General features: G+C 47.2%; 1 protein-coding gene across 5 annotated transcripts in view; it reads left to right on the top strand.

Moving 5' to 3' along the window:
- LOC109871930 (capping protein, Arp2/3 and myosin-I linker protein 3) overlaps positions 1–25,262 on the top strand; it is a 47,861-nt gene that overhangs the window by 8,639 nt on the left and 13,960 nt on the right. For all 5 annotated transcript variants that reach the window (XM_031806585.1, XM_031806584.1, XM_031806588.1 and 2 more), the window contains exons 3-15: positions 16,178–16,228; positions 16,387–16,446; positions 16,622–16,743; positions 17,249–17,343; positions 17,634–17,704; positions 17,859–17,932; positions 19,363–19,438; positions 19,712–19,800; positions 20,020–20,114; positions 21,159–21,245; positions 22,495–22,604; positions 23,118–23,195; positions 23,869–23,945. In XM_031806585.1, coding sequence (XP_031662445.1) covers positions 16,178–16,228; positions 16,387–16,446; positions 16,622–16,743; positions 17,249–17,343; positions 17,634–17,704; positions 17,859–17,932; positions 19,363–19,438; positions 19,712–19,800; positions 20,020–20,114; positions 21,159–21,245; positions 22,495–22,604; positions 23,118–23,195; positions 23,869–23,945 — 1,085 coding nt within the window. The remainder of the gene's footprint in view (positions 1–16,177; positions 16,229–16,386; positions 16,447–16,621; positions 16,744–17,248; positions 17,344–17,633; positions 17,705–17,858; positions 17,933–19,362; positions 19,439–19,711; positions 19,801–20,019; positions 20,115–21,158; positions 21,246–22,494; positions 22,605–23,117; positions 23,196–23,868; positions 23,946–25,262) is intronic.

The following is a 25,262-nucleotide window of genomic DNA, read 5'->3' as shown; positions in this document are numbered from 1 at the left end:
TGTGATCGCTACAGTGTGACACTCCAAACACAGTCGGTTGTCTCAAACCTTTTCTCCACTTAGATCTCCACATTCTCTGTTAGTCTCCTGTAACTACAAGGTACAAGGAGGGATCTGTCAACAGAGTAGGCTACTTGTAGTGACATTCAATGGCAGGAGAGAAGGAGAGCTGTTTATCTTAAACACAACAGAGTATCTCACTCGGATTTGTATTAGCACCACATAATGAAGACTGAAAATGCTTGAATTGAACCAAGATGGCTTTTTGTCATGTGAGTTCTGGTAGTCAGCTAAAGAGACACATGCACATCCTCGTTGTATAGAATCAAATCAAATCCAATTTATTTATATAGCCCTTCGTACATCAGCTGATATCTCAAAGTACTGTACAGAAACCCAGCCTAAAACCCCAAACAGCAAGCAATGCAGGTGTAGAAGCACAGTGGCTAGGAAAAACTCCCTAGAAAGGCCAAAACCTAGGAAGAAACCTAGAGAGGAACCAGGCTATGTGGGGTGGCCAGTCCTCTTCTGGCTGTGCCGGGTGGAGATTATAACAGAACATGGCCAAGATGTTCAAATGTTCATAAATGACCAGCATGGTCGAATAATAATAAGGCAGAACAGTTGAAACTGGAGCAGCAGCACGGTCAGGTGGACTGGGGACAGCAAGGGGTCATCATGTCAGGTAGTCCTGAGGCATGGTCCTAGGGCTCAGGTCCTCCAAGAGAGAGAAAGAAAGAGAGAATTAGAGAGAGCATATGTGGGGTGGCCAGTCCTCTTCTGGCTGTGCCGGGTGGAGATTATAACAGAACATGGCCAAGATGTTCAAATGTTCATAAATGACCAGCATGGTCGAATAATAATAAGGCAGAACAGTTGAAACTAGAACAGAGTACCTGTTGGGGAATGCCGTAATGGTTGGATGTCTGTAAATGGCAGGCATCTAATGGTGGTATGATTGATCTGTTGATCTGATGATAGATGTCTTTACTACAGGGATATTGCTCTGTCTATAAACAGGGATGTATTAGTCTCCGTACCCCCCCCTCTCGCCCCACTCTCTCCCTCCCCTCTCCCAGATCCCTTTAATGTTCCACAGGGCTCAGTTGTAAGTCTCTTTGAGTTAGGGTTGTGCAGACTTTTATGTGAGCAAAATCTGCTACAAGATGTGTTTTTAAGCCAGCATTTTCTCCCTCATTTGCCTCCTCCCTCTAAACTATCTCTCTCTATCCAGCTCTCCCTCTTTCTCTCCGTCTCTTTTTAAAGGCTGCTTATAGAGCAGGACCTGGGGCAGCTGTGCTTTCAAACGTGCCCGTACTCTCTGCCAGACTGTCTGCCAGGGAAGATGGAAAGGTTGTGTCCTTTTGATGCTGGGTTCACCTGGGTGAAAGCAGACTGTCCCCAGTGTCTCTTGGGGATTTTGTGTGTTTGCGCACCAGTGTGTGTGCGCATGCGTGTGTGTATGTGTGCACGTCTCCGTGAGTATGTGTGTGCGCACAAGTGCGTGTGTTTGGGTGGCTGCTCGCACTCGTGCGCACACACATACTCAAGGGGACGTGCACACACATACACGCACACACACTGGTGCGGATACACACAAAATTCCCAAGAGACACTGGGGATTTTGTGTGAATGCAGGCACACACACCCGTTTTTCAAAACTGTCTTTGGCAGAGCCAGAGAGACGGGATCCTAGATTAGAGCGGCCAGGGCCCGGTTTCTCAAAAGCATCTTATGTCTAAATTGATCGTTAGGACTTCGTTGTAGCATAGTTAAATCTCAGAGCTGGTTCACAAAAACCAACGTTACTAGTTCAGGTTTCATTAGTAGTATGTACGGGACACACATGGTATACACCGTCCAACGAAATACTTCATTGCAGGTTCCTGCTCGACATTGCAACAACAATAAGAAAGAATAAAATATAAGAATATGAGCATAAAGTAAAGGGTTCAGTAGAATAGAATAAACATTTTTGCACACGTATAAGACAGGAAAGCACATTTTATAGTCCAATATTTACACGTGTTTTAGGAAAGGGGTGGTTGGGGGTGGTTGGGGGGCAAGTGTTTAAATTCGGAAGTATTTTTTGCAATCATAATAAGCATATGGTAGCAGCAGTTGTGATGTGTGTGTAGCGTGAATGTATGTGTGTGTGTGCCTGTGTGTGTAAATTAGTGTGTGTGTGTGTGTGTGGATGAGTGCTAAGGTGAGGAGAGTCAGTGCAGGTGGTCAGTCCAGTTCAAGTGTTCAGTAATCTGATGGCTTGTAGATAGAAACTGTCTCTGAGTCTGATGGTAAGGAAGTGAACAGCTCGTGGCTGGGGTGTGTGGGGTCCTTGATGATGCGGAGGGCCTTCCTCAGGCAATGTTTGGAGTAGATGTCCTGGATAGGTGAGAGCTTGGTCCCAGTGATGTACTGGGCTGTCTTCACTACCTGCTGGAGGGCCTTGTGGTTGTGGGTGGAGCAATTCCTGTGTCAGGCCGTGATTCAACATGTCAGGAGGCTCTCGATGGTGCAGTGGTAGTATTTGGAGAGGACCCGGGGTGGCATGCCTAATTGCTTCAGCCGCCTTAGGAAGTAGAGATTGAGTTGCACCCTATTGACAGGTGTGGTGGTGTTGTTGGTCAAGTTCTCAGCGATGTGGACGCCGAGGAACTTCAAACTGCTGACTTTCTATACTGCAGTCCCATTGATGTGGATCGGGGCATGTTCCCTCTGCTTCCTGAAGTCAACAATCAATTTCTTTGTTTTGCTGACGTTGAGGGCAAGGTTGTTGTCCTGGCACCACAATGCCAGTTCACTTACCTCCTCCCGATAGGCTGACCTGTCGTTGTTTGTTATCAGGCCTACAACTGGGGTGTCGTCAGCAAACTTGACGATCAATCAATAAATCAATCAAATGTATTTATAAAGACCTTTTTACACCAGCTGATGTCACAAAGTGCTGTACAGAAACCCAGCCTTAAACCCCAAACAGCAAGCAATGCAGATGTCGAAGCACGGTGGCTCGGAAAAACTCCCTGCAAAGCCACGCAGTCATGGGTGAACAGGTAGTACAGTAGAGGGCTGAAGACACACCTTTGGGGGGGCCCCTCCGTGTAATACCATTTATCGTACAGATACCCTGAGAACAAAGTTCAGGGAAGTTAAGACCATCAAGCCCAGCTAGCTAGCTATTTGCCAGCTTTAGGTAGCTAGTTAGGTAATGATAGCTGTGAAGGCATGGAACGTATATTCTGTAGATATTAAGTAAGTTAACTAGCTAGCTAACCTCGTTGGAGTAGGGAACTACATATAGTTCAACTTGTAATTTAACAACATTTTGCAATAGCTTGGTGATAGTTGAACTAAATTCAAATCTAGGTAGTGTTTTCAGTCCTGAATGACTTTTTTTTTGCCATGTAGTTGTGGTGAAGTGGTGCCATGTAGTGGTGTCAGACCTGCCTAACAGTTTTTGTGTTTAAATGACCCATTCTGTTATCAGATGACCCCAAAGGGATCGATTCTTGCAATGTATAGGCTATGACATTTATACATTTTCACAAAGTATTTTTTATTTTTTTGAAGTAACTTTATTTAAGTCAACTATGTTTTTTGAACGGGTAGCTTTAGTGTAGCATAATCAACATTTTACTGCAGTGTCAACACAAATTGTTGGCACATTCGAGGTCGTCGTTATTTTGAGTGCATTGCGTAGATGGGCAGATCTTGACGTGATGCCAACATTCCTGGGATAAATAAATAAGAGCACCAATGCATCCCATCCAAAAAGTGAGAATGTTCTTCAACCGTGAAACCCTTGCGAAGTTACATGGTGAAATAACCATTATTCAACCAAGCTCAATAGGCTCAAAATTAGGTAAACACTGAATGAATATCTCACAATTTTGCCATAGGGCTAACTAAAAATGTTGATTGATGGTTAGTAAAGTAATTTCCCCATTGTCAAGCCCTGCCCTGCCCTGCCCTGCTCTGCCCTGCTCTGCCCTGCTCTGCTCTGCTCTGCTCTGCCCTGCCCTGCCCTGCTCTGCCCTGCTCTGCTCTGCCCTGCCCTACTCTGTCCTGGCCTGCTCTGTCCTGGCCTGCACTGCCATGCCGTGCTCTGCTCTGCCATGCCCTGCTCTGCTCTGCTCTGCCCTGTCCTGTCCTGCCCTGCCCTGCCCTGCCCTGCCCTGCCCTGCCCTGCCCTGCCCTGCCCTGCCCTGCCCTGCCCTGCCCTGCCCTGCTCTGTCCTGTCCTGCCCTGCTCTGCCCTGCCCTGCCCTGCCCTGCCCTGCCCTGCCCTGCCCTGCCCTGCCCTGTCCTGCCCTGCTCTGCCCTGCCCTGCCCTGCCCTGCCCTGCCCTGCTCTGCCCTGCCCTGCCCTGCCCTGCCCTGCCCTGCCCTGTCCTGCCCTGCCCTGCTCTGTCCTGCCCTGCTCTGTCCTGCCCTGCTCTGCCCTGCCCTGCTCTGCCCTGCCCTGTCCTGCCCTGCTCTGCCCTGCTCTGTCCTGCCCTGCCCTGCCCTGCCCTGTCCTGCCCTGCCCTGCTCTGTCCTGCCCTGCCCTGCTCTGCTCTGCTCTGCTCTGCCCTGCCCTGCTCTGTCCTGCCCTGCCCTGCTCTGCCCTGCTCTGCTCTGCCCTGCTCTGTCCTGCCCTGCCCTGCCCTGCTCTGTCCTGCCCTGCTCTGCTCTGCCCTGCCCTGCTCTGCCCTGCTCTGCTCTGCCCTGCTCTGCCCTGCTCTGCTCTGCCCTGCTCTGCCCTGCTCTGCTCTGCCCTGCCCTGCCCTGCTCTGCTCTGCTCTGCCCTGCTCTGCCCTGCCCTGTCCTGGCCTGCTCTGCCCTGCTCTGCTCTGCCCTGCTCTGCTCTGCCCTGCTCTGCCCTGCTCTGCCCTGCCCTGCTCTGCCCTGCCCTGCCCTGTCCTGGCCTGCTCTGCCCTGCCCTGCTCTGCTCTGCCCTGCCCTGCCCTGCTCTGCTCTGCTCTGCCCTGCCCTGCCCTGCCCTTCCCTGCCCTGCTCTGCTCTGCTCTGCTCTGCCCTGCCCTGCCCTGCCCTGCCCTGCCCTGCCCTGCCCTGCCCTGCCCTGCCCTGCTCTGCCCTGCCCTGCCCTGCCCTGCCCTGCCCTGCCCTGCTCTGCCCTACCCTGCTCTGCCCTGCCCTGCTCTGCTCTGCTCTGCCCTGCCCTGCTCTGCCCTGCCCTGCCCTGCCCTGCCCTGCCCTGCTCTGCCCTGCCCTGCTCTGCTCTGCTCTGCTCTGCCCTGCCCTGCCCTGCTCTGCTCTGCCCTGCCCTGCTCTGCCCTGCTCTGCCCTGCCCTGCTCTGCCCTGCTCTGCTCTGCCCTGCTCTGCCCTGCCCTGCCCTGCCCTGCCCTGCCCTGCCCTGCCCTGTCCTGGCCTGCTCTGCCCTGCCCTGCCCTGCTCTGCTCTGCTCTGCTCTGCCCTGCCCTGCCCTGCCCTGCCCTGCTCTGCCCTGCCCTGCCCTTCCCTGCCCTGCTCTGCTCTGCCCTGCCCTGCCCTGCCCTGCCCTGCTCTGCCCTACCCTGCTCTGCCCTGCCCTGCTCTGCTCTGCCCTGCCCTGCCCTGCTCTGCCCTGCCCTGCCCTGCTCTGCCCTGCCCTGCTCTGCTCTGCCCTGCCCTGCTCTGCCCTGCTCTGCCCTGCCCTGCTCTGCTCTGCCCTGCTCTGCTCTGCCCTGCCCTGCCCTGCTCTGCTCTGCCCTGCCCTGCCCTGCCCTGCCCTGCCCTGCCCTGCTCTGCTCTGCCCTGCCCTGCTCTGCTCTGCCCTGCCCTGCCCTGCCCTGCTCTGCCCTGCCCTGCTCTGCCCTGCCCTTCCCTGCCCTGCCCTGCCCTGCTCTGCCCTGCCCTGCCCTGCCCTGCCCTGCCCTCAGTGCATTTGGAAAGTATTCAGACCACTTTTCCCAATTTTGTATATTTTTATAATAACAGTTTATTTTTTATTTTTTCAAATATATAAAAAAAAATAATAATGAAATACCTTATTTACAGAAGTATTCAGACCCTTTGCTATGAGAATCTAAATTGAGCTCAGGTGCATCCTATTTCCATTTATCATCCTTGAGATGTTTCTACAACTTGATTGGAGTCCACCTGTGGTAAATTCAATTGATCTGAAATGGCGTCGCCAAGATGGCGTAGCAGTCGGTCGTCTGTTTTGTCTTGTCCCGTCCCGTGTATATATAGTTTTCGTCGTATAAATTTTGTATATATTTTGTATATTTTTAATCTTAATTTCCATCTACGGACTGAACATACTCTCCTGCAACCCGCCTCACCCAATGTGTTAAGGATCCGATCTTTTTTATACTTTAGAACCGGAACCCCCATCAGAAGCTAGCCAGTTAACTAGCTACTAGCTAGTAGTCAGTTAGCCACTGCTAGCGGTCATGACCGTTAACTCGGACATCAGCCAGCCTCAGCCCAGTCAATTCCTGCCAGTCTGCACAGAGCGATATCAACCCAGAGCATATTGGACTGCTTTTTCTCTAACACATCTCCGGATTCCTACCGCAAACTCTGAACCTTTACACCGGATCATCACATTTAGCTAGCTGCTATCCGAGTGGCTACTCCTGGCTAACGTCTCTGTCCCGAAGCAAGCACCAGTTAGCCTGGAGCTAGCCTCGAGCTAGGCTCATCTCCGGGTTAGCCGAAGAGGTCCATTAGCCAATTCTTGGGCTACAATACCTCTTTTGCCAATTGGCCTGGACCCTTTACTGCCAACACGGAGCCCCGCCGATCCATCACGACTGGTCTGCCGACGTAACCGTACAATGTGGTTTCAACAGGCTCTTCCATTGTGGCGTCCCCAGAGGCCCTTCTGCTAGCCTGCTACCCCGGCCCGCTAGCTGTCTGAATCACCGTGGCTCCAGCTCGCCTAGCTACTGACTGGACCCTATGATAACTCAGCTTCACATGCCTCTCCCTAATGTCAATATGCCTTGTCTATTGCTCTTTTGGTTAGTGATTATTATCTTATTTCACTGTAGAGCCTCCAGCCCTGCTCAATATGCCTTAGCTAGCACTTTTGTTCCACCCCCCCACACATGCGGTGGCCTCACCTGACTTAACTGGTGCCTCTAGAGACAAAACTTATCTCATTGTCATTCAATGCCTAGGTTTACCTCCATTGTACTCACATCCTACCATACCCTTGTCTGTACATTATTCCTTGAATCTATTCTTCCGCGCCCAGAAATCTGCTCCTTTTACTCTCTGTTCCGTACACACTAGACGACTAATTCTTATAGCCTTTAGTCGTACCCTTATCCTACTCCTTTTATTTATTTATTTTTATTTCACCTTTATATTTCACCTTTATATTTCACCTTTATATTTCACCTTTATATGTCACCTTTATATTTCACCTTTATTTAACCAGGTAGGCCAGTTGAGAACAAGTTCTCATTTAGAACTGCGACCTGGCCAAGATAAAGCAAAGCAGTGTAACAAAAACAACAACAACACAGAGTTACACAAACAAACGTACAGTCAATAACACAATAGGAAGATCTATGTACAGTGTGTGCAAATGTAGGAGAGTAGGGAGGTAAGGCAATAAATAGGCCATAGAGGATAAATAATTACAGTTTAGCATTAACACTGGAGTGATAGATGTGCAGATGATGATGTGCAAGTAGAGATACTGGGGTGCAAAATAGCAAGAGGATAAGTAACAATATAGGGATGATGTAGTTGGGTGGGCTATTTACAGACTGGCTGTGTACAGGTACAGTGATCGGTAAGCTGCTCTGACAGCTGATGCTTAAAGTTAGAGAGGGAGATATAAGACTCCAACTTCAGCGATTTTTGCAATTCGTTCCAGTCAGAGAGCTGGATGGGAAGGCGGCCAAAAAACGTGTTGGCTTTGGGGACGAGCACGTGTTGGCTTTGGATACCTGCTGGAGCCCGTGATACTGGTGGGTGTTGCTATGGTGACCAGTGAGCTGAAATAAGATGAAGCTTTACCTAGCAAAGACTTTTAGATGACCTGGAGCCAGTGGATTTGCCGACAAATATGTAGTGAGGGCCAGCCAACGAGAGCATACAGGTCACAGTGGTGGGTAGTATATGGGGCTTTGGTGACAAAATGGATGGCACTGTGGTAGACTACATCCAGTTTGCTGAGTAGAGTGTTGGAGGCAATTTTTGTAAATGACATCGCCAAAGTCAAGGATCGGTAGGATAGTCAGTTTTACGTGGGAATGTTTGGCAGTATGAGTGAAGGAGGCTTTGTTGCGAAATAGGAAGCCGGTTCTAGATTTAATTCTGGATTGGAGATGCTTAATGTGAGTCTGGAAGGAGAGTTTACAGTCTAACCAAACACCTAGGTATTTGTAGATGACCACATATTCTAAGTCAGAACCGTCTAGAGTAGTACTGCTAGTCGGGCGGGAGGGTGCGGGCAGCAATCGGTTGAAGAGCATGCACTTAGTTTTAATAGCATTTAAAAGCATTTGGAGGCCACGGAAGGAGTGTTGTATTGAATTGAAGCTTGTTTGGAGGTTTGTGTCCAAAGCACAGTGTCCAAAGAAGGGCCAGATGTATACAGAATGGTGTCGAATACGTAGAGGTGGATCAGAGAATCTCCAGCAGCAATTTTGGTGGATAATTTTAGAAAGAGAGGGTCCAGATTGTCTAGCCCAGCTGATTTGTAGGGATCCAGATTTTGCAGCTCTTTCAGAACATCAGCTGTCTGGATTTGGTTGAAGGAGAAGCGGTGGAAAGCGATGGAAATTATCGATTATCAGAGATTTATCGGTGGTGACAGTGTTTCCTATCCTCAGTGCAGTGGGCAGCTGGGAGGAGGTGCTCTTATTCTCCATGAACTTTACAGTGTTCCAAAACTTTTTGGAATTAGTGCTACAGGATGCACATTTCTGTTTGAAAAAGCTATCCTTAGCTTTCCTAACTGACTGAGTGTATTGGTCCCTGACTTCCCTGAAAAGCTGCATATCGTGGGGGGCTATTCGATGCTAATGCAGAACAACACAGGATGTTTTGTGCTAGTCAAAGGCAATCAAGTCTGGGGTGAACCAAGGGCTATATCTGTTCTTAGTTCTACATTCTTAGAATGGGCCATGCTTATTTAAGATGGTGAGGAAAGCACTTTTAAAGAGCAACCAGGCATCCTCTACTGATGGGATGACGTTGATATCCTTCCAGGATACCCGGGCCAGGTCGATTAGAAAGGCCAGCCCGCTGAAGTGTTTTAGGGAGCGTTTGACAGTGATGAGGGGTGGTCGTTTGACCGCAGGCATTCAGGCAGTGATCCCTGAGATCCTGGTTGAAATCAGCAGAGGTGTATTTAGAGGGCAAGTTGGTCAGGATGATATCTAAGAGGGTGCCCATGGTTATGGATGTAGGGTTGTACATGGTAGGTTCCTTCATAATTTGTGTGAGAGTGCATCTAGCTTAGATTGTAGGATGGCCGGGGTGTTAAGCATGTCCCAGTTTAGGTCACCTAACAGTACGAACTCTGAAGATAGATAGGGGGAAATCAGTTCACATATGGTGTCTATGTCAGGGAGGTGACCAGGAACCTGATGGTCACTCTGACAGAGCTCCAGAGTTCCCCCAGAAGGACAACTGTCTCTGCAGCACTCCACCAATCTGGCCTTTATGGCAGAGTGGCCAGATGGAAGCCACTCCTCAGTAAAACGCACATGACAGCCCACTTGGAGTTTTCTTAAATGCGCCTAAAGGTCTCTCAGACCATGAGAAACAAAATTCTCTGGTTTTGATGAAACCAAGATTGAGCTATTTGGCCTGAATGCCAAGCGTCACGTCTGGAGGAAATCAGTTCCATCCCTACGTTGAAGCATGGTGGTGGCAGTATCATGCTGCGGGGATGTCTTTCATCGGCAGGGACTGGGAGACTAGTCAGAATCGAGGAAAAGATTCACGGAGCTGTCACGTTCTGACCTTAAGACTGTTGTTATGTCTTTGTTTTAGTATGGTCAGGGCGTGAGTTAGGTGGGTTGTCTATGTTAGTTTTTCTATGATTTGCTATTTCTGTGTTTGGCCTGGTATGGTTCTCAATCAGAGGCAGCTGTCAATCGTTGTCCCTGATTGAGAACCATATTTAGGGAGCCTGTTTTCTATTGTGTTTCGTGGGTGATTGTTTTCTGTTTTCTGTTGTGTGTCTGCATCAGCCAGAACTGTTTTCGGTCGTTTCTCTTTGGTATTTTTGTTATTTCCGTGTTCATTTTAATAAATATGGACACATACCACGCTGCACCTTGGTCCTCACCTTCTTCCACCATCGACGACTGTTAAAGGAGCAAAGTACAGAGAGATCCTAATTATTTTTAATTTTTTTAACTTTTTACCACTTTTTTCTCCCCAATTTCGTGATATCCAATTGGTAGTTACAGCCTTGTTCCATCGCTGCAACTCCCGTACGGACTCAGAAGAGGCAAAGGTCGGGAGCCATGCGTCCTCTGAAACGCAATCCTGCCAATCCACACAGCTTCTTGACACACTTCCCACTTAACCTGGAAGCCAGCCGCACCAATGTGTCGGAGGAAATCGTACAGCTGGCAACTGAAGTCAGTGTGCATGCACCCGGCTTCCACAAGGAGTCGATAGAGCGTGATGGGACAAGGACATCCCAGCCAGCCAAACTCACCCCCTGACCCGGACGATGCTGGGCCAATTTTGCGCCGTCTCATGGGTTTCTTGGTCATGGCCTGCTTCGACACAGCCCGGAATCGAAACTGGATCTGTAGTGGCGCCTGAGAGATCTAGATGAAAACCTGCTCCAGAGCGATCAGGACCTCAGACTGGGGTGAAGGTTCACCTTCCAATAGGACAATGACCCTAAGCACACAGCCATTACAACGCAGGAGTGCCTTCGTGACAAGTCTCTGAATGTCCTTGAGGGGCCCAGCCAGAGCCCGGACTTGAACCCGATTGAACATCTCTGGAGAGATGGGAAAATAGCTGTGCAGCGACGCTCCACATCTAACCTGACAGCACTTGAGATGATCTGCAGAGAAGAATGGGAGAAACTCCCCAAATACAGGTGTGCAAAGCTTGTAGCGTCATACCCGAGACTCGATGCTGCCAAAGGTGCTTCAACAAAGTACTGAGTAAAGGGTCGAAATACTTATGTAAATGTGATATTTCTATTTGTCTATGTCTAAAAAACAGTTTTTGCTTTGTCATTATGGTGTATTGTGTGTAGATTGTTGAGAAATTTTTTTTTTAATCCATTTTAGAATAAGGTTGTAAGGTGACAAAATGTGAAAAAAGTCAAGGGGTCTGAATACTTTCTGAATGCACTGTATGGGCAGTACTAAAACAAATCTCCTCCCTGCCTTCCTTAGCTACTGTTGTTTTCCACGTCAAATGCACCGTTCAATGATTTAACAATAAATAAATACAAATGATTCAAACCCTCTGTCTTTTGTCATAGCACTCAGTAGCTTTCATGTATTTTAAACAAAAGCTGTCATGGTTCCAGCTGTCACCCGAGGGACCGGGTAGAGGGCAGAGACCGGGCAGAGACCGTCCTAGAGACTGTAATGACCCTGGTGCTTTCTGTTACTAATTATGATTTCTTTATAGAGAGATGCATTTTCTGTCAGCCTTTGTAGAAACTTGATTTCGTTGATTGATTTCGTCGCCATGTGTGTTTGTCTCCTGAGTGAGTTATCGAATCATAGTGTTTGTTGTTTCCCCAAGTTTTACTTTGTGTCCACTGGTTTGACTTTTGACCAGTAAGGTGTTTACGTTTTTCCTTTGCATTGGTTCCTCACCTGATTCTCTTCTCTGCTCCTGGGTCCTACCTCACCATGTCACAAAAGCCTGACCTGGGCCGGGGCATCAGACTCCAGATCCCTTTATAACAGAGTTCTGTCAATGAGGTGCTTGGTTTTTCATTGGCTAACACTTATACGGTGGTTTGTGCAGGCTGACAAATGGTGCGTTTGGATGCTATCGGAAAACTTGAACATTTGATGTAAAAATGTATCACTAGCCACTTTAAACAATGCCACTTAATATAATGTTTACATACCCTACATTACTCATCTCATATGTACATTATATACTGTACCCTATACCATCTACTGCATCTTGCCATCTTTATGTAATACATGTATCACTACATTACCCATCTCATATGTATATATTGTACTTGTTACCATATACTGCATTTTGTCTATGCCGTTCTGTACCATCACTCATTCATATATTTTTATGTACATATTCTTCATCCCTTTACACTTGTGTGTATAAGGTAGTTGTTGTGGAATTGTTAGGTTAGATTACTCGTTGGTTATTACTGCATTGTCGGAACTAGAAGCACAAGCATTACGCTACACTCGCATTAGCATCTGCTAACCATGTGTATGTGACAAATAAAATTTGATTTGATTTGGAACACGCATTCGTGGTTACGCCTCTGTAATTACGGACTGAAGTTACCACCAGTTGCATTTTGTTAGTACAGTGTAACCATAAATAATTACAATGAATTACAATACTTGGTACAGTGTAATTACATATGTAATGAGGACCCCTTTAAAATGAATTGTTCCCCAGATGTGTTTTAAAGGCGCTTGGTTAAAATCACCTGCGACAACAAAGACTGCTTCTGGGTGAGATACGGCTTATTCGTAATAAAGTCGCACTTGGAAATGCGACCAGTTGCCCTTTCGCGTCTCTTTCTACACAGAAGATCCCCGCTATAAACACACAATCTCTGTGACCGCCGATAACTTCAGAATGAAGTGGACCACAAATAGAAAGTTACCAATGTCTTTGCAATTGGAGGATACAAAGATGCTTCAAATGAAAACCGAGATGAATGCATTAACAGATAAATACAGTCAGTATAGTCTACATGTCTATTGTATTTCAATCATATTGAAATCAATTTCATCTTCATTTAATTGAGCTCCATGTTGCTAGTTCTATTCGCTAAAGCGCCTGTACGCCTAAGTTGGCCTCGTCTCCCAGAGGCAGTGATGTGAAGTGTTGCAGGTCTCGTTTGAAGTGCAGACCCAGAGCTTGATAGCTTATGATTAATATAAGCCAAACCATCCCCCTCCCGCCCTCCCTCCCGGCCTGCCTACCCACACTCCCTCCCCACAGACCCACTCTGGCTCTGCCTGGCTCTTTGAACTGTGAGTGTTTGACTCTGTGCCATCATGGCTGGAAAGGCACCTCTGCAGCCCCCATCACAGACACTCCCGTCTCTAAAGATTCTCTTTAAGACTCGACTCCTCTGCCTCTTTAAGATTCTCCCTGTATGTCTCAGACGGCCAGGTTAAAGTCCCCCTATCTCATCACCCAGGTATCACATTGACTGTCTGATCCGGCTCGGCCAAAGTCATCTCCCCTCAGATATTAGGATTCTGATTGGTCATCTCAGAGCAGCTTGGAGAACCGTCTACTGTATATGTATGAGGAGTCTGATGAGATTTCACAGACGGTGGGGAAAAGTTCAATCAGTCTCTTCAAGGTCAGTCTCTTCAACCTCTCTTCAAGGTTGTGATTGGACAGTTCAATCAGTCAAGTGTATTTATAAAGTCATTTTTACATTAGCAGATGTCGCAAAGTGCTTGTACAGAAACCCAGCCTAAAACCCCAAAGAGCAAGCAATGCACATGTAGAAGCACGGTGGCTAGGAAAAACTCCCTAGAAAGGCAGGAACCTAGGAAGAAACCTAGAAAGGATCCAGGCTCTGATGGGTGGCCAGTCCTCTTCTGGCTGTGCCGGGTGGAGATTATAAGAGTACATGGCCATCAAGGCCAGATTGTTCTTCAAGACATTTCAAACATTGGTGGATGACCTGCAGGGTTAAATAATAATCACAGGGGTTTATAGAGGGTGCAACAGGTCAGCACCTCAGGAGTTAAGTTGGCTTGGCTTTTCAAAGTCAGTTGGCTTTTCATAGCCGAGCATTCAGAGGTCGAGACAGCAGGTGAGATAGAGAGAGAGAGAGGGAGGGAGGAGTGGGAGAGAGAGGGTCAAAAACAGCGGTTTCGGAACAAGGTAGCATGTCTGGTGAACTGGTCATGGTTCCATAGCCGCAGGCTCAGACACCTGTCTCTGATTCTAAACTACGTTTACAGTTCGGCACACAGTACCTTGAATGTACTAAACAAGTGGGAGTATTACAGTACCAGCCACCAGTCAAAAATACAAATGTGTATATAAAAAAAAAGTGTATTTTTAAAAAATACAAACAATTCTACATCTATTTCTTTCTCCAATGTTCGTATTCAATTCCAATATCCAACATGTTAACCTTGATTTTGATTGGCACTTATTTTTGAATAAACATACTCTTAACCAAAATCAGAAATCCATTGATTGGTGTTAATAGTAATATCTGAATAGATGATTAATTATATTTGAAGATGAAGATGCAAACCCCATGTCAGGCTGTGTTCAACCTCACACTCAAACAAATCAAAGCCCACCATAAGACCTACATTATTGATGCCCGTGTTTACGCACCTATCTTTTGTGTCTGATGACAAAAGATTTGCATCTCTCTCTCTCTCTCTGTCTCTCTCTGTCTGTCTCTGTCTCTGTCTCTGTCTCTGTCTCTCTCTCTCTCTCTCTCTCTCTCTCTCTCTCTCTCTCTCTGTCTCTCTCTCTCTCTCTGTCTCTCTCTCTCTCTCTCTCTCTCTCTCTCTCTGTCTCTCTCTCTCTCTCTCTCTCTCTGTCTCTCTCTCTCTCTCTCTGTCTCTCTCTCTCTCTCTGTCTCTCTCTCTCTCTCTCTGTCTCTCTCTCTCTGTCTCTCTCTCTGTCTCTCTCTCTCTCTCTCTCTCTCTCTCTCTCTGTCTCTCTGTCTCTCTCTCTCTCTCTCTCTCTCTCTCTCTCTCTCTCTCTGTCTCTCTCTGTCTCTCTCTGTCTCTCTCTGTCTCTCTCTCTCTGTCTCTCTCTCTCTCTCTGTCTCTCTCTGTCTCTCTCTCTCTCTCTCTCTCTCTCCAAGCCTCTCAGCTATCATAAAAAGTGTTCTCTCCACTGCTGTTCTCTGATAAGGTTTATATAACTGAGTTTTCCAACATGTCAGGGCATTCTGATGTGAATAACAATCTCTGTAATAGGGGCTCTCAAAAGGCCTTGTTTCAAAGTAGGTTTCCTCTGTCTTACCGCAGGGTCAACTCCCTGGCTGCCAGGCTTTCCTGGCAGTCTCATCTGATACAGCTTGATCCACTGTCGACGTGCTAACTTAGCTAAGAATAGCGTGGAGAGATGTCCAATATGAGGACTTTATTCATGGGAAATCTGTTGTCTCCATCTCTCCCTCTCTCGCTGTCCTTCTCCTTAGCCTCTCTGTTTCTTTCTCTCTGTCTCTGTCTCTCTCTCTCTGCCCCACGGTGGGTTGCCATTAACGATTCAGCACAGAGAGGCCTTGAGGAATTGAAAGTGACAGAGCAGAAACAGAAAAGAAACCTCCAAGCGAATAAGAAAGGCAAGAGTGACGGGGAGGAGAGAGAGAGAAGAGGGCGGCGGGGGTAGGGAGGGGGGGAGGGTACAATGCACAGAGAGGTGGATGGTGAGATGGGAGGCTTAAAAAGATAGCTTGTTGGAATAAAGAACAAATTTGCATAGAGAAATAAATGGAAGGATGGCAGGGGGTGAGAGAGGAGAGGTGTTAAAGAAAAGGAGAACCGACTGGAATTTGGTTAAGATTTGGGAAGGCGAGGGCAAAGAATAGACTCGAGGATGGAGGGATGCAGGGTGTGTGTAATAAAGGCGTGGACGGAGTATGCTAATTAGGATGGAGGGATGCAGGGTGTGTGTAATAAAGGCGTGGACGGAGTATGCTAATTAGGACGTTTGAATTATGAATGCGATTAATTACTTCTGCAGACTCGACGTTGAATATATGTCCACTTTCCCTCTTGCCAAGCACTTAATGGTAATCCCCTGATCTGGATAAAACTGGATCTTGTGTGTGTTTTTTCCCCTGTTTCCCCCTGCGTCTCCTCAACTCCTAACTCCTAAATCAATTCAAGCTATGACACATTGACACTGGAATCGATTGGAAATAACTACCTTAAGTAACGAAATGTCAGCATCACAATGTCTCAAAAATGCTTGGAAGTAACATCTATTCAAGACTGAGTCATGTGATATTTGAGTAAACAGATATGGTGGTTGGTCCCCTATATTGGTATTTCCTTCTCTCTGACAGCAAAATTCATCTTTTCACTTTTTAGGTTCTGGCAACATGGCGAATGTACCTATTTGCTGTCAAAGTCCCCGCCAAGGTATTTCACGAGAATTATTATTATTTTGAATAGACTAATAGTGTTGTTTTTGATGATGATGAGTATGAGGATGATTCTGAAGATTATTATCATCCTTTTTTAGTAAAGGGATAACTTGGTCATATCAATTACAATGCACAATATCAACATCATTTCAGGTGGAGGTTACTTTCAACTTCCTGGAAATTCGAGCAATGAACACTTATCCAGATCATCAGGTGAGAGACTGTTTTATTCCCACAACCACAACCATCTGCCTCGTTTTCTCAGTGTTTATCGGGCAAAATTTGTTTTTAGCTTTGTCGATTTTTGTCAACGGAGAAGCAACTCTCTGAAATGATCATTTCCATTTAGCCCTGTTTAATCTCAGTGATGTCAACTCACACCTTTCAGGTTGTCATAGACACAGACAAATCGACCCACTCCTTGAGACTGCAGTCACAAGACCACCTTGATCACATGATGAACCATATCAACTTTGCCCTCTCACGAATATTCAATAACTCCATGTATGCGTAAGTCTCGCTTGTAGAATCAGCTACTGCTACGAACCGTGCTATGTAGTCTGTAAGAAGGGAGAGAGCCTGGCTGCAGACTCTAACATCATCAGGATTGACTCTGCACTGGGTATTGACCATTGAGACTCATCTACAGTACATAATATACCAAAATATCTGTTTTCCATCGGATCATTTAACAGGATACAGAGAGAATGCCGTTAAAGGCACTACAGAAGGTTAAAGTAAAGAGTAGTTAGGGCTATTGAGCTAAAGTAAGGATTAGGGTCAGAGGTGAAGTCAGACAGGTTCAGAGATTTAAGCAGGGTAGTAGTAGTATTGGGTTTACTACACAACTTGATTAAGGACACTGTGTATTTAATGTAGTAGTAAAGTCATGTCACCAACATGTGCAGTATGCAGCATACTGTATCCATATGGCTTGTTCACCGACTGAGATGTTAATATCTTTCTATTTATTTCTCGTTCTTCCTTCTCTGCCTCCCTTTCCCATCTCTCGCAGTCCGACCATCTGCCGAGCAGAGGGGGACGTCTCTGATGGAGTCCTCCAGTTTTCACCAGACTCCGAATCATCTGTGGAGACTCAGAGAACCTGTGGTGAACTGCCTACTCACTCCCTCTCAAAACTCAACACTCGTTGTCGAGTCGGTGACACAATTTTGAATTCACCCGGAGCATATGTTATTGTGTTTAGAACCAACTATTCTACGACTGTATGTGATCAGGGATCATTTTTAATATCTCTTGCTCAAGGTCTTTCATGCTCTTGTCTTTCATCTCAACTCAATATGAACTCCACCCCCCCCCCTGCTCTGTTTCTCTTTCTTCTTTTGCCCTCTCTCCTCATCCTCATCCTCTCTCTCTCTCTCTCTTTCTGTTGCTCTCAGGCGGTTTCTCTGAGACCTACGCAGCTCTGTGCGATTATAACGGCATCGGCTGTAAGGAGGAAGTGCAGTGGGTAAGAAAACCACATGCATTACATCAACCAACTGTAGTGCTCAATCAATGGAGTTGATACCGTCATATTTGTAACCTGAATCTATTCTATCGCTCACTCTCCCCTCCCTCTCTCTCCCCTCCCTCCCACCCTCCCAATTTCCCGTCTCTCTTAGGATGTGGACACTATCTATCACTCTCAGGACAACAGGGAGTTCAACCTGCTGGACTTCAGCCACCTGGACAGCAGGTACACCACCTGTTCTGTATGCAAAAATGATGCTTCAGAATACTGCTGTTCTACGCCCCCCCCCCAAATCCTTTCTGATTTCTTCCTTCTACAGTTACAGCCTCCGACACGGCCATGCTTTTCCTGCTGACTGTTGTCCTCTTCTATTTCATGTCATTCTTTGTGCTATGAAAGTGGATACATTTCTCTCTCTCTGCTGCCTGTGTGGCCCTGCAGCAGTAGCTGGATCAGACGTCGCTCTCACACTGGGCACTCTGCAGCAGCTAAACCTGGTTCCTGTGTGTGTGTGTGTGTGTGTGTGTGTGTGTGTGTGTGTGTGTGTGTGTGTGTGTGTGTGTGTGTGTGTGTGTGTGTGTGTGTGTGTGTGTGTGTGTGTGTGTGTGTGTGTGTGTGTGTGACAGCATACATGCTTGTGTATCTGTGTGTGTGTGTCTCTCTCTGGAGTATAGCTGGCAGACTGTCATGCTCTCGTGCCCTACAGGCCCCAAGGGGACCAATAGTGGTAGTAAACAGTTCTCTTCTACACATGAGCTGGAAGTGCAGCTCACACTTTTAATGTTGATTCAGGAAAATCGTGCCAGTAGTTTGGTGTATGAGGGAGCTGCTGTTGGCTGGTGGGGAACACTGGGAGAGGTTGTGGAGTGTACACACTCATACTGTACACATGCATGCACACGTACGCACGCACGCACACCATCACACACACACACACACACACACACACACACACACACACACACACACACACACACACACACACACACACCCTTTAGCCAGCCAGAGTGAAGTCCCTTCCACAATGGCATGAGAAATGAGAACACAGCCCTCAGCCATGCTACACTGGACTGGGCGCTAATGATTCGCTGTAATGGAGGGAGGGCGTTCCCCTTTAAGAGTGCTCTCTCCCTCTCTGTTGGTCTCTCTGTCTGTTGCCTCATCTCTCTCTCTGCCTCTCTCTCCCTCTCTTTCGCTCTCTCTCTCTCTCTCTCTCTCTCGCTCTCTGCCTCTCTTCCTTTCTCCCTCCCTCCCTCCCTCTCTCCCTCCCCTCCACTAGACAAATTGTGTGTTGGGCAGGATAAAACGGTTTTAGGCCGTTGGCCAGGATCGAAACATAGCTCTGTTGCACCTCACACTGAGTAATCCACTGACCTGGCCTCTCTCAGTCAGCCAAATTGATCCTTCTCTCTGCCCTCTCTCCTTCCTCGGGCCCTCTCTCTCCAACAAGGAGAGTGTGCTGCAGAATCATACATCATTTCTGAAGCCATCCATATGGCTCTCTCTGATTCATTTGTTTTGCTGGAGAAAAACATTATTTTTTTTTTTTGGGGGGGGGTTGGCTGTGGGAGTATAATGAGTTTTTGATGAGTATTTCCAGTTGATACCACTCTGTTGTATAAATCTAAGCCTGAAATTGTGTGTGTCAATTTCAGGGACCTGGCGGTGATGGTGGCTTCCATGGCGTACAACACTTGGTTCACCAAGCTCTACTGCACAGACATGCGCATTGTAACTATCCATTGCACATTACTGATTGCCTGTGTCATCTGGTTATGTTTCATAAGTCTGTCTGTCTGTCTGTCTGTCTGTCTGTCTGTCTGTCTGTCTGTCTGTCTGTCTGTCTGTCTGTCTGTCTGTCTGTCTGTCTGTCTGTCTGAGAACATCCATTTGTGTTTAGACTGGACTAGAAGGTTTTATATATTTTTGAGTTGGTTAAAACTGTGTTTTATCCACAAGGAGCTTGTCCAGTTATGTAGCAATGTCTCTGTTTGTTGTCCCCAGGGGTCAGAGGTGGTGGAGCAGGTCCTTCACACCATCAGTAAGTCCAGCAGTCTGGAGGAACTCACTCTGGAGAACGTTGGCCTCAAATCGTGAGTCTCCTCCACTCCTCCCCTCCTCCTGTTTCTGCCACTTCTCTCCCTTTCATCTCCTCTCTTTTTATCTGTTTTGAATGCTTGTCTTCACCGCCCCGACTTCAGTGCTGAGTTGAGCTTTTTATCTTCCATGACTCAGATATACACCGATGCATAATGGATCACTGGAATCATCAAAACCATCTTTAATCCTTCTCTCTACATTTGCTATTTTAGAGACTTCCCTCAGAAAATGGCGACGGCTCTGTCAGAGAATCCTGCCTCTGCAATCCACTCTCTCAACCTGGCCCACAACACCTTGGACAACCAAGGTACTGGCCCCTCAGTGGCACGTCTCTCGCTCTTTTGGTGCATCAGTCATGTGTTTGAATACCAGTCTGGGTGCATCTTTCTCAGTGTTTGCTGTTTGCTTGGAGGGCTGATGGCGCCAGAGGGGAGGGCTGATGGCGCCAGAGGGGAGGGCTGATGGCGCCAGAGGGGAGGGCTGATGGCGCCAGAGGAGAGGGCTGATGGCGCCAGAGGGGAGGGCTGATGGCGCCAGAGGGGAGGGCTGATGGCGCCAGAGGGGAGGGCTGATGGCGCCAGAGGGGAGGGCTGATGGCGCCAGAGGGGAGGGCTGATGGCGCCAGAGGGGAGGGCTGATGGCGCCAGAGGGGAGGGCTGATGGCGCCAGAGGGGAGGGCTGCCATCTTATCGGCTCTTAACCAACCATGCCATTTTGTTGTTGTTTTTTGTTGCGTTGTTCGTAGCTTGTTTTGTACATACTGTCTGTTGCTGCTACCGTCTCTTATGACTGTTATTCTTATCTCTTACTTTTTGGGGGGGGGGGATTTCCTTAAAACTGCATTGTTGGTTAAGGGCTTGTAAGTAAGAATTTCACTGCAAGGTCCACACCTGTTGTATTCGGCGCGTGTGACAAATACAATTGGATTTGATTTGACAGATGTGTGTGTTTGCGCGCGTGCCCTCTATTCATGTGTGTGTGTGTGTCAGGGTTGTATGCATGCCAGGAACTCTCGTTAGTACAGTAAGAATCTGTCTCTTTCACCTGTCACTTCCACTCACATCACTGTGTGTTTGTGCCTGTGTGCCTATAGACGTACTAGATTCGCTTTGTCGTCTGCGTAGATTATACCTGTGTGTATGTGTTCATTCTGCTGATCATGTGCGGGGGAGGTCAAGGGTGGGTGATTGTGCGCGCTTACTCTGATCTTTGCATGTTCATGTGTGTGACTGTTTGTTTGTGGACGTGAGTGTTAGCAGTGTGTGTGTGTGTGAGCAGTGTGTGTGTGTGTGTGTGTGTGTGTGTGTGTGCGTGTGTTTCATTCTGTTTCATTGTGTTTATTTTATCCCAGGAGTGTCCAACCTCATCCAGCTGGTGTGTCGTCTCAACAAAGGCCTTCGTCTGCTCAACCTCTCTAAGACGTCCCTCTCCTCCAAGGGTGTGTTCATCCCTCTGTCCTCCATCTGTCCCCTGGGCCACAGCGCCCCCCTGTGGTGGTCAGCTCTCCTCCGTGAACTCATATAGATCAGTTGGTTGTTTGGCAACAAAACCGACACGTGCTCAACTATAGGGCAAAACAGATGGGGTTGTCTTAGATTGTTGACAACGTGTAAACTATATTTAGTCTCCAATGTTTATTGAAAACATAAAGTTGCACAATGAGCATCGTTTCAGTTGTCGGTTAGCTAGCTAGCAGATTTTTGCCATATTAGCATAGACATGGTATCAGTCGAAACACCTCAAAACAAGACATGGCAGCCAGAACAAGGTAAAACTAACTGAAACGAGCCACTCACTATTCCCCACATTGCAGTTTCTTGTCATTGTTATATGACCATATATATGACCATCCAGAATCACAACACATAACCTTCTGCCCCATTGAAGCGTGAAGCATTGTTTTCCTGACGTTCTCAGCTAATCCGTCTATAGGGCCTGGGGTAATTCAAGAGAATTTTATTCTTGGTCATACAGGGTCCTAAGGTTTATGTTCTCTTATATTTGTCAAGAGCACATTTATGATGTGAAGTCTATTTATAGATTGATAGATTTACAGATGACTCATCAAAAAGACAAGATAAGATAATATGTGAATGTGTGGATTCACATGGATGGGCAGAGGATGGCCTACCTGCTCCCTCTCAGAGTATGCGCCACATGCCTGTCTGTTGTCTGCTCTGCTGTCTGCTGTGTGATAATTTCCTCTTTCATCTGGGCGAATTAGGGATGAGATTGATCTACTGTGCTAGGGTAGAGCACAGGGCTAGCTATTCCACAGTCTTTGCCTCATCGCTCTAATTGTAACCTTTTGTTGCAGGCCTTAAAGTAAACATGAGAGTACAAGGTCTGGCCCTGCACGTCTGCCGTTTTGTGGGCTTTATTGAGTTCACTGCTCACTGAGCATGCTCTTGTTACTATTTTCTCTCTCAAAATCTCTGCAGTGAAGAGATTTGAAAGAGATTTGAATGGGCTGCTCTAATATAACGGACCAATATTTGTCTTTTTGGTTTCAGATTGAGCGTTTTATGGGATTAGTAGTTAGCTATGATAGTTGGCCAGTTAATAAGGGTGCTCTGAAACGCTTTCCCTCCTCCTCTGCAGGTCCTTGACTTCCCCACGTCAACAGACTATTTCTACTGATGCATATTTCTTTATTCATTCATTCCCTGTCCCTTCCTCTATCTTAGGAGTGATGTCTCTCTCCCAGGCCCTCTGCTCCAGTGATGACTACTCCAACTCTCTCCTTCACCTGGACCTGAGCAAAAACCCTGGGATTCTGTCTGGGGAGGACGCCACGGTGAGACCGGCACATCAACACGCCACATGTACACGCACGCGCACGCATCGTTGCTCGCTTGTAACCCACGCACACACAGCCAGACACGCGCACACACACACACGCACGCACGCGCACGCATCGTTGCTCGCTTGTAACAAACGCACACACAGCCAGACACACATGCACACACACGCACGCGCACGCATCGTTGCTCGCATGTAACACACGCACACACAGCCAGACACATGCGCACACACACGCACGCACGCACACGCATCGTTGCTCGCTTGTAACACACGCACACACAGCCAGACACACGCGCACACACACACACGCACGCGCACGCATCGTTGCTCGCATGTAACACACGCACACACAGCCAGACACACGCGCACACACACGCACGCACGCATCGTTGCGCGCTTGTAACCCACGCACACACAGCCAGACACGCGCACACACACACGCACGCGCGCACACGCACGCACTACTCTCTTTAAAGGCTCTCTCTCACCGTCTATCTCTCTGCAGAACATGTACCTGTTCCTAGCCCAGCCAAACTGTCTGGTTCATTTGGACCTCTCTGGGACCGACTGCACTGTGGACTCGGTTAGTAGTGTCTCCATTCTAGAGTGCTTCATACTTTGACCATACAATTAAAAGTGATACACGCTTTGTCTGGTCAAGGGTCAGGATGGTCTTAACTGACATACTTATTGAAGTGGACTTTATAATCATTAAAGTGGAAGTGTGGACACCCTAATCGGGACACACTGTATAACAGTTCTGGGATTCTACAAACGTATAAACATGACATTTAATCTGTATAACTTGGGAAGGAACATTCTGCCACAATAGCAAGGAATATTATGCCTTTTATGTTGAGCATTAATGTTAGTATAGAATATTACAGTGTGTTCTGAGACAGGAAGCTTCTGGTCTGCCATTGCTCGTTCTCAACTCATTCCTCTTCCTCTGATGTGTCTTTGGGATGAAAGGAGGCCACTTTTTTTCCGGGATTTTGTTTTTTGACGATTGTTGTTGTGTTCGTATCTTGTTTTCTCCGTATAATCTCCCCTGTAGAGAGTCTGGTTGACTTTGTTAGAATGTCACTTCCTTGGCGCATTAGCATTTTTGCAAAAATGACTTCCTGACGGTGTTAGCGAAGCGATCGTGAAACTGCCGAGCTTATTGACATGATTGATCTTCGTATGTATTTGTTGTCGTGTTGACATAATATGTGATTTAATCCTGCTAACTAACTGGTTTCTATCCATAACAGTTATTCGGCGCTCTGTTGAGGGGATGTTGTGTTGATCTCGCTTACCTGAATCTCTCCAAGAACTGCTTCTCTCACAGGTGAGGTGACTCTCTAGCCCCTTGAATGGACCTTAATCCATATCGATTCACTTAACTTTGTTGATCCCTGAGAGGCAACCAGCAGTATCCTCTCTCAGGGAAGTGTCCGTGTAGAGCACAACACATTCTGTCAGAGATGGGCCTTTACCCCTGTACCACGTAGAAGGAATTAGATAGAAATGTGTCCAACTGTACAAGACGAGCCCCCTCATCCATCTATTCTGTCTCTAAGCCAGTGTTTACCTACCTTGCGGAGCAGAGCAGGCTGGAGCAGAGCAGACATGATCCATCTCTCGCCTGCTCTCATCTGGCCTCCCTCAGGACTGGCAAAGCAGCAACCCCATCTCCGCTCAGCAGATTAATCCATTATAGAAAAGTTTGTGAAAAATGAGACTAATTTTGGAAGGGAATTATTGTTAAAATCCCCAGGCTCTCTACGCGCCAGCACATTCTCGGTCTCCCTCACCTCCCCCGCTCTCTTCTCTCTTCTCTCTACTCTCTACTATCTCACTCTCTCTCTCTCTGCTATTACTATAGAGCAGGTTGGCATTTATTGTCATGAATCTTGCCCTGGAGGCACCTCTGCAGAGTTGTCAATAGCTGGCACATCCACAGTCATAAAATCTGATTTTAACCCTAACCTTAACCACACTGCTAACCCTAATGCCTAACCCAAACCTTAAATGAACCCTTTACACTCATGGGAATTGGCCTATATGGGTAGGACTAAATTGAAAGGTTTTTTACAAAATAAATATGAAATGCATAATCATCGTAGCAATTGAAAGGGAACAGTTTGGAGATTATGGGGAAATGATTCATACCAAAGTTGAAGAACAGTTCACCTGACACACTTGTAGTTGTTTTGATTGGAGCACAACCCTGCAATCCTGTTAACACAATCCAAAAGGGGCCCATTTTATATTGCAATCTGGGTCAGCTGGGCATTATTTGAACGCTTGTTCTATTGCCAAAATGACTAACTAGGTTATAAAATAGGATCCTACAGTGTTTAGGCTTTTGCACAAAGCAATTCAGAGAAACAGACCGTGGTTTTGAAGCGCATAGGAAGGAGTCGCGAGCGCATTGAGGTGCGTGTTCCGTGGCCGTTCAGAACAACCCAGGGTATGACGCCGTGTACAGTGCCTTCAGAGAGTATTCACCCCCCTTGACTTGTTCCACATTTTGCTGTGTTACCGCCTGAATACGACGTTTATTCAATTGAGATGTTGTGTCACCGGTCTGCACACAACACCCCATCATGTCAAACTGCAAATGTGTTTCTAGAAATGTTTACAAATGAAACGCTTTTCTAAA

Source organism: Oncorhynchus kisutch, linkage group LG27 (genome assembly GCF_002021735.2).
Source record: "Oncorhynchus kisutch isolate 150728-3 linkage group LG27, Okis_V2, whole genome shotgun sequence".
Classification (NCBI taxonomy): domain Eukaryota; kingdom Metazoa; phylum Chordata; class Actinopteri; order Salmoniformes; family Salmonidae; genus Oncorhynchus; species Oncorhynchus kisutch.
Note: the sequence above shows the minus strand (reverse complement) of the source record. Positions and strands in the feature narration are given on the sequence as shown.